Source organism: Neomonachus schauinslandi, chromosome 3, assembly GCF_002201575.2.
Source record: "Neomonachus schauinslandi chromosome 3, ASM220157v2, whole genome shotgun sequence".
Classification (NCBI taxonomy): Eukaryota; Metazoa; Chordata; class Mammalia; order Carnivora; family Phocidae; genus Neomonachus; species Neomonachus schauinslandi.
The window spans coordinates 147,948,243-147,956,594 of NC_058405.1; the positions used below are offsets into that span (position 1 = coordinate 147,948,243).

The 8,352-nt window shown below is 33.3% G+C and overlaps 1 protein-coding gene across 5 annotated transcripts in view; it reads left to right on the forward strand.

The window, feature by feature from the left end:
- The window catches only part of GULP1 (GULP PTB domain containing engulfment adaptor 1), a 109,523-nt gene extending 107,623 nt beyond the window's left edge, over positions 1-1,900 (forward strand). For 3 of the 5 annotated variants that reach the window (XM_021703073.1, XM_044913358.1, XM_021703075.1), the window contains one exon: positions 1,829-1,900. In XM_021703073.1, coding sequence (XP_021558748.1) covers positions 1,829-1,900 — 72 coding nt within the window. The remainder of the gene's footprint in view (positions 1-1,828) is intronic. The other 2 variants (XM_044913359.1, XM_021703074.1) reach the window with 2 other exon arrangements.
- The last annotated feature ends 6,452 nt before the right edge of the window (positions 1,901-8,352 follow it).

Here is an 8,352-nt window from a genome sequence, read left to right on the forward strand (position 1 = left end):
ATCTATCTATCTATCTATCTATCTATCTATCTATCTATCTATCTATCTAATGTGCCAGAAGATGATATAGTACACAGATCCTCACATATCCAAATAAAATATTTGTATGAAACAGTTCATTTACACTCTCTTTAGCTTTAAGTATTGATTTCTCTAAGTATCTGGCAACTGTTTAAAATAATATGCATAGATATGACAAAGTATTTCTTCTTGTGATAAAACAGGCTTTAAAAAAATAATGGTAAGTACTCTGGCTTTTACTCAACTGACTATAATTTGGATTCTAAGTGCTGAGAAGAAGTTTTGGAAAATCTTTGCAGCGGCGGCATTGCCCCATGGTCTCTCTGCTGTAGATACAGTGAAGAGCACTCTGAATGTTGAGAGCAAATGAGGTGTGGCTTGCAGTTTCATGGTTTTCTCCCTCTCTGTGATCATGTTTACACTGGATCTGTAATAAGGACATTTAGATACCTGTTGTAAACAAAAGTAATTTGGGGGAAGGCAAAGAAATACACAATTGGCTAACACACCAGTAGATTCAGTTTAATGAAATAAAATGCAAAGGAGAACAGAGGACAAAAGCCTTCTCACTGAGAGACATTTTATTTTCTGCAGGAATAGGCTGTTTACATTTCACTCACCAATAATGTGTCACATAGTCACCCCTTACTACACCTTACCTCCTTCAACAAAATTTCAGTTCTGTCAGTAAGAGAGAAAGGTGAAATATATATATATATATTTTTACATATATATATATATATATTTTTTTTTACATATATATATATATAGGAACTGCCACAATGCTTCTAGGAGGAAACCTAAAATGTGGCCCCCAGGTCCTCTGATTAATGTGAGTCCATGCTCTTGATCTCTTCGTGGCATGCCAGTGTGCATAGATTACGGGCAAGAGTGGGGAGGGAGGAGGTGGTAAATCTGGAGATAGCCCATTACCTTATGCAAAAAAGAAGAGAGCTCGGAGCGGAGGACAAACTTTTTTGCCACTAACTTTTAGCTCAAAATCTTAGGGCACTTGTGATGAGCACTGGGTGTTGTAAGTCAGTGATGAATCACTAAATCCTCCATGTGAAACAAATACTACACTGTACGTTAACTCGCTGGAATTAAACAAAAACTTGGGGAAAAAAATCTTAGGAGGAAAAGATTGCGTACTTGCTCTCAATAAATCAAAGGCAACTTAACTTCCAGAAACATCTAAACCCTGCTAGGAGGAGTGGGACTCAAAGCAAAGCTTACAGCTACAAGCAATAGCAGGACTAGAGGAAGCCTTCTCCGTGACAAAGTGGTCTGCAGTTCTGTGTTCCACGTAGGATATGGCATTGCGCTTACTATTAAGTATTCTACCCAGGCCCTGGACAGGGGTGAAAACTATCAGGCTATCTTGAACTTTTCATCAAATTTGAGGTCTAGCTATCTTACTCACATTTAAATGAATATTGATCCTGAAAGCCAACAGAGGAGATGTAAGCTACAGTAGAATGGCAGAATAGACTTTACTGAAAAAGAAACATTTAAGTCTTAAAGCAACTTAATTCCATGTATTTCTGTCTTCTTTTGTCTTTCGTGCGTGCTAACGTCACATATATTTATAACATTTCAACTGCTAATCGGTGTAAACAATTACCTGAGATACACACCGATATAAAAATTTGACAAACCAGCATTTGCCATATTGTTCCTTAGCTGATCAAAGCATGAAGATCTCAACTTCCGTTCAGTCATTTTATTTCATGATTGTCATCGTTATTATCATTATTATTATTGCCATGAGCATTTCTTATTTTAATGATTTTACTCTGTTTTACAGGAGGGGTTCAAAATGGGACTAACTCTTGAAGGCACAGTATTTTGTCTCGACCCATTAGACAGCAGGTGCTGATGTCAAGAACAAAAGATCCAGATTTGTGTTAAATTTGTTGCATATGCATATACATCATTCCTTATTACTTTATGACAGGTAGTATATGTGTGCCAATATATTTTTGAAGATCTTAATTTTTTGCAAATTATTTTAGTAAAGTGTCCTTCGCTATTGATCTGTAATGTTTATTTTAAAAACAACTCACTGTATAGTAAATCATACTTTTATGTTCCTTTCTGTTTCTCTTGTAGATGACTTTATAATCAAAAAACAAATTATCCAAATATCTGTCTTGTGTCTGAGTTCTGAATAATTAGCATCTTGAAATTCGTGCTCATTTTCCAGGCTGCTAGTTTATTATTGATTCCCGAAAGCCATACCTTGATGATACCTTTCAAAGTCTTGAGGAGATATACCAATGCCAAACTAAATATGTTCTGTATTCAAACCAATAAGCATGTTAGCATCCATTAGACAGATGTTATTTTATGTGTTAAATGTTGTTCATATCATTGGCAAAATGTAGACTTTGACTATAATGCCACTAGGTCATTTTTAGCAGGTAAAATAGCAAAAATATAATTTCCAATAATAATTAAACCAAATAATTAGAGTATTTATTAGTAAAAGCAAAGTAATAATGTTAGCTATTATTATCATTTATACTCTAAATCTTGTATTTATTTCATAAATAAGGATAATGGAAAAAAAAAATCTGCTCATTCCAAAACACTTAAAATTTAATTTCTAATGAGATAAGTTATATTGCTAAACATCTAAACATCATCTGATCTAATATTTTCTAAAAAAGAAATTTGGAACATATGCTGTCTATAGTTGCAATATCTATTACACACATTTACTTTACCAAATATATTTTTTCTCACTGAATGATATTATTCTCATATTTTCTCCTTTGGTAAATATTTTCTCACCAAATTTTATTTTGTGATGCCCCCTTAGTTTTGATACTTTAAAATCTGTAACAGTTATCCTTTATGAATCATCAGTATTGTTTAGCAATTTTAATTTGTATTTGTTTTTTGTTGAAGTCAGAATCTCATTCTTTACAAAAATCAAGTGACTTCTCAGTTTGGGCTAACATGAACTATAAAATTTTCTTGTACTTAATTCATAATGTGCTATGAACTCCGACCTTTAAAAATGTTTATTTTTCTACCTTTGCCCATATGTAACAGACTTTAATTTGTACTCAGTGCAAGAGAATTTATGGTTAAAATTTATAATTTGGTTCATTGCATCATAAGAAAAATAGATTAAATTAATGAAAATGTGAGTTTAGATTAGGGGTAGATCTCAAAATAGATTTTTCTTTTTCTCATGGGAATTTTTGTCAAGTGCTAAAGGTACATATTCACTGGGAAAAGAAATCAAATATGCTTATGCAATATTATCTTTGTATGTATCTTCATAATGTTCCATGGTATATATAAGCCTTCTTAGGTGTTTTCTGTTATCTGCTAAGTTGTACGTTAATTAGAGGTTAGTATGTTTCATAAAGAAGAATCTTTATAATTTTGTTTGTCATATAGTATTTTGGAATTTGTATAATGAGGATGTTTAGAAGCCATATGAATGGCTTTTTTTTAACAGATAGAATTTGTATTTTTATTGTACTTTAAAAGCTTTATGTAATAGGTATATATTTAGTGGCCATTTATTACCAATGGTAACACAGTAGAGTACTAAGATGGTATTTGCACACTTAAGATATGTTACTTTACCAATTTTTAATGGTAATCAGTTCTGCTACTGGCATGACTAAATAGTACATAATTGGTCATTAATTATGAACATTTATTTCACCAGTGCATTTTTATGAAGATCCAGTTGAAAATGGTATTTCTATGTAAACTCAGTGATATGTTTGATTTTGCTGAGAATAAATGATTTTAAATAAATAATTGTATATTTACTCATTAAATAATCTCTGGTTAAGTTAGAAACATTCTGAAGCTAATTACATGACAAGGTTTCCAGGTCAAAGAATGAGACCTAAGAGTGGAAGGAAGGAAGGAAGGAAGGAAAAAAGGAAGGAAGGAAGGAAAGAAAGAAAGGAGGGAGGAAAGGAGAGAGGAGGGGAGGAAGGGAGGGGAAAAGAATTAATGAGCTTTACCTTTAACTTCATTTCTTATAGCCCACACACATTTTAGCTTTATAAGCAAATATCATTCGGTTGTGAAAACAGTGGACTCGATCCTGCTGGTGAGAGAGGTCATAATTTTGTTCCTTTCAAGAAGCGCCTGGTGCAATAACTGTATTATATAAATAACTCTTTTCAAAATTGAGAGGCTTTTTAGCGTAGTAATAATATAAAGGATTTCTTGGTAGATAGTCTTTAAAAGGTAGACTTGATAGTAAGATTTGAGTTGTGCCTTATTGGAATATCATAACATTTTGAACCTTTTGAAAACAAAATATTAAGTATTTTAAAGATTCACAGGACTCACATGTACGTTCTTTGCACACCAGTGAACAATTCATCAACCCATTCAATAAAGCTCATTTATTACTCACTTTACGTGATAATGTATAGTATGTGGTTAAGAGAACATCTAGTAAGTTTGCTTACTTAACATTGTTAAATTGAAGATGACCAGTTTCCTGCCTTCGGTTAGTTTATTGTCATAAAGGAAAAGTATGGCAATATATGAATTAATAGGTGAAAACCAGTATGTTCTAAAGTACCGTGTGAACCAAAAACTTCCCAGAAGACGTTTATATTTAACTATGTTTAAATGTGGGCACCCAGCACTGGCTAGTGTCTAGTGTTAGATATCCACTGTGAGACTATCAAGACAGTCCAATGGCAATAATTTTCTCTTCTTATTTCTTTCATTTGGGATTTGGATTTTTTTTTTCAAAAAATTTTGGTTACATTATGGGAATTTATTTTTCAGATAGAATTTCTGATAGATTTTACATTGTTGCATTTCTGAATATTTTTTTTTACTTTTTGATATTACTTAACATAACCATGAAAAAAACTAGCTGCTGATATTTTTCTGTTCCAGTGTTTCCATATATAGTTCCAAATTCAATATTTATTCATGATTTTGGATTTCAACCTCTGTTAAATTAGTTGGAGAATCTTGGACTCAATTTTGACTAATAAATCTCAGACTCCACCTAAACTACACCCTTTCTAGGTGGCTAGCCCACTGCTGAGATGGACGTGGCTAGAATTGCCCTCAGATCCCCCTATCTCATGCAGGAAGGGCCTAACTTGTGTCCTCTTCTTCCTAGATAAGCTCAGATAAATTTCTCAAGAACTTCCTCCTTCAATGTCCATCTCATAAATGGGACAAAACCTTAATTCTTATATACTTGCTCCATGTCTTGATCTTACGTTGTTAAGGACCAAATGTAACTCACTTCTAGAAATTCCTCATATAAAACTTATTTTCTCTGGATTCATCCAAAATGGATTTCCTTACTCTAATAAGGAGACCACCTAAAATAATTTATGGTCTTCTATGTCCTTGCTTTCAAGTAAATTTTTTATGAAATATGGATATTATTTAAATAGCAGAAGACATTACATTTCTTTGGATTCATTTCCTTCCACTTCGGTTCATGGATTTCAAGACAGAGTACTTCCTAAATCATACTTAAATAATATGCAAAATATGGCATACTTAAGGAATTGAGCTTAAAGTCTCATTTTAAATTTTTCTGACATTACATGATAAATTGATGTAGTGGAATTTCTATATCATTAACATTGAGGTTTGTGTCACTTAATAGTACCACCATAACTGTATAACTAAAAATTTGGAAAAATTTACTATTTCTCTTTCCTCCATTTTTGGCATTCATTCAGATGCATACTCAAAATTCATCGGGTCAAAGTTTTCCAGTTTACATACAAATCTATAGGTACTTTGGAATATGCATGGAGGCTTTTAAATATTGCTGTTCTCATTAAAGAAAACTTGGCTAGAAGCTGTAGGAGTTACCTTCTTACACAACGGACCTAATTAAGTTCTTTATTAGAGGACATTCTGATATCCTATAACATTTTCTTGATAATTTGTACTTTCCTGAATTATCATTAATATATTTTGCAAAAATATATAAAATACTGTTTTGGAAAATCTTTTAAAAATATTTTAATAAAGTTTTTTTTTAACTTTTCTATTTATTCTCCAAAAATCTTGAAGAAAAGTTTGCTTTGACATTTTTATATCCTGTGGTGCCAAACACAACATTTTGTCCATAAGCATTCAGTAAAGGTTGAATGCCTCTTTAGCATGCTTCTTGCTAATGATGTGAGCTAAAACGTCTTATGCTCTCCGGGAGAGAAAAGAACAACATGCCTTCCAAGTGAATGTTAGAACATAATCACTTTGTTCTCACTGATGAAATCTTTTCCTATGATTTTAATTTTTATCTCGCTGCAGCAATGATTTGCTAAATAAAGATCTTGACAATTCTCTAAGAGCATCTACAACCACTATAGAATCATAGACTAAGGAAATTTGGCCCAACTGAGGGAGGGAAAACAAATGATTACTGAGTTTTCAAAGAGGCTGTGAAGATTTATAAAGATGAATATTCTATAATTAAGAGACATTCCTTGCACTGCAGGGACGGAGAACTGTATTTTTGGAGCATGTGTATTAACTCCTACTGTATCTTTCCTTGAATCCCATATTGTGGTTACACCGTTTTCATTGGTTTTAAATATTTTTAAGCTCACTTATTTGTCCTTAATTTTTATTGTCCTCTTACTTCAAATGACATTTCGCAAGAACATGTTGGGGCCCTTCCCAGTTGACTACTCCCTCCTCTCTGTCTGGCCAGGCTGCTATGTTCTAGTCTGTTCCAAAGGTCACTTGTTCCAGTTGAAATAGCTGTCTGGATGGCCTGGAAATAATCCAGAGACTGGTTCTTTCCTGCAAAGAAAGCAAAGAAAGATGTTTGTTTCTTGGCTACATTTTGAAAGGAAAAAAATAAAAGAATTTTATGACTAAGTCTACTAATAGCTGAAAAAAAATTAATATAACTCTGGGACAAATTTAAAATTATTATTTTTCAAAGCTTTGTGTCATTTTGCCTTTTTGTATAATTCTTAAAATCAGTTTACTATCAAAACCATTAAATAATCAGTATTAGGTAGCTAAGTATATCTAAGAAGTGTGTGCTGAGAAATTTTGGCAAAGATTCAGCATATACTGATTTCTCTCACAGACAAATGCAAATACACACACTCATGCTTCATTTAGCAATTCAGTTCTTCATTTATTTTATTCTTGGTAACTGCTTTAATTGAAAAAAAAGCAGCTTAGGTTATGCTAGACAGTACAGGGAGTGGGAGGAGACAGGTAATGAAGGGACAGTCATAAATATTCAGAGATATCAGCTAACCCACACGTGGACAAGTGGCTGTGCACAGATATTTGACCTGTTCATTTTTCAGACAATTTGGACCATGTGTAGGCTAGAGAGTAATAAGTATGATGCAATTATGCAACAAGCTGTTTCTACAGTGATTCCTCTTTAATTTCCTTTAGTTCTTTGGTAATGCCTGCAGTTTTCATCTTTTCGACATAAAAGGAATTAAAGGAAAATACCTGAAAATAAGCTGGCCAATTGTTTCATTACTTCCTGCCATCTATGGCAATTAGAAAAACATTTTTTTGAAGATTTTATTTATTTTTCAACAGAGAGAGAGACAGCGAGAAAGGGAACACAAGCAGGGGGAGTGGGAGAGGGAGAAGCAGGCTTCCCGCTGAGCAGGGAGCCCGATGTGGGACTCGATCCCAGGACCCTGGGATCATGACCTGAGCTGAAGGCAGATGCTTAACGACTGAGCCACCCAGACGCCCTAGAAAAACAAATATTACTTAGAATCACTTGAGTTTGAAAATTTCTAAACCATAGCTTATTTGAATGATTACGTAGTTTTTAATAAGATTACTTAAACTATTTGCCCTAGAACATCTCAGTCTGATCTATAGAGAATCACCGAACTAGGATTTTAAACTTCATACTTTGATGTTACAGTTACAGTTATAGCTCTGATCTGAGCTTTGACTTTGGGAGAGTCCCGTAATGGGGTTCATGAAGTTCATGAACATTAGCTATTCTTGGCATAAAAAAGAAACAAAGTCCTCCAAACTAACCAAAAAATGTCACAGAAACCACATATTTCATCTTTTATTTACATACTAGTTTATTAGCACCATGCTCTAACCAACTGAGCTAACTGGCCCACTTATTTACATACTAGTTTAAATAAATATTGAATCAATGTCTCCTAGGTAGTGCATCTGGCTGGCAACAGTCTCATAAAAGGGGACAGCAAAGACCACAAAACTGTCCCAGCCTTTGTATCTGTTTATAATCTTAAAATTTGTATACAGAATTCTGTCCTTTTAATAAAGTTGGATGCAAGCATGATTCTAAGATTCCTTCTCAACCTTTCCTACTCCTCAGAACACATT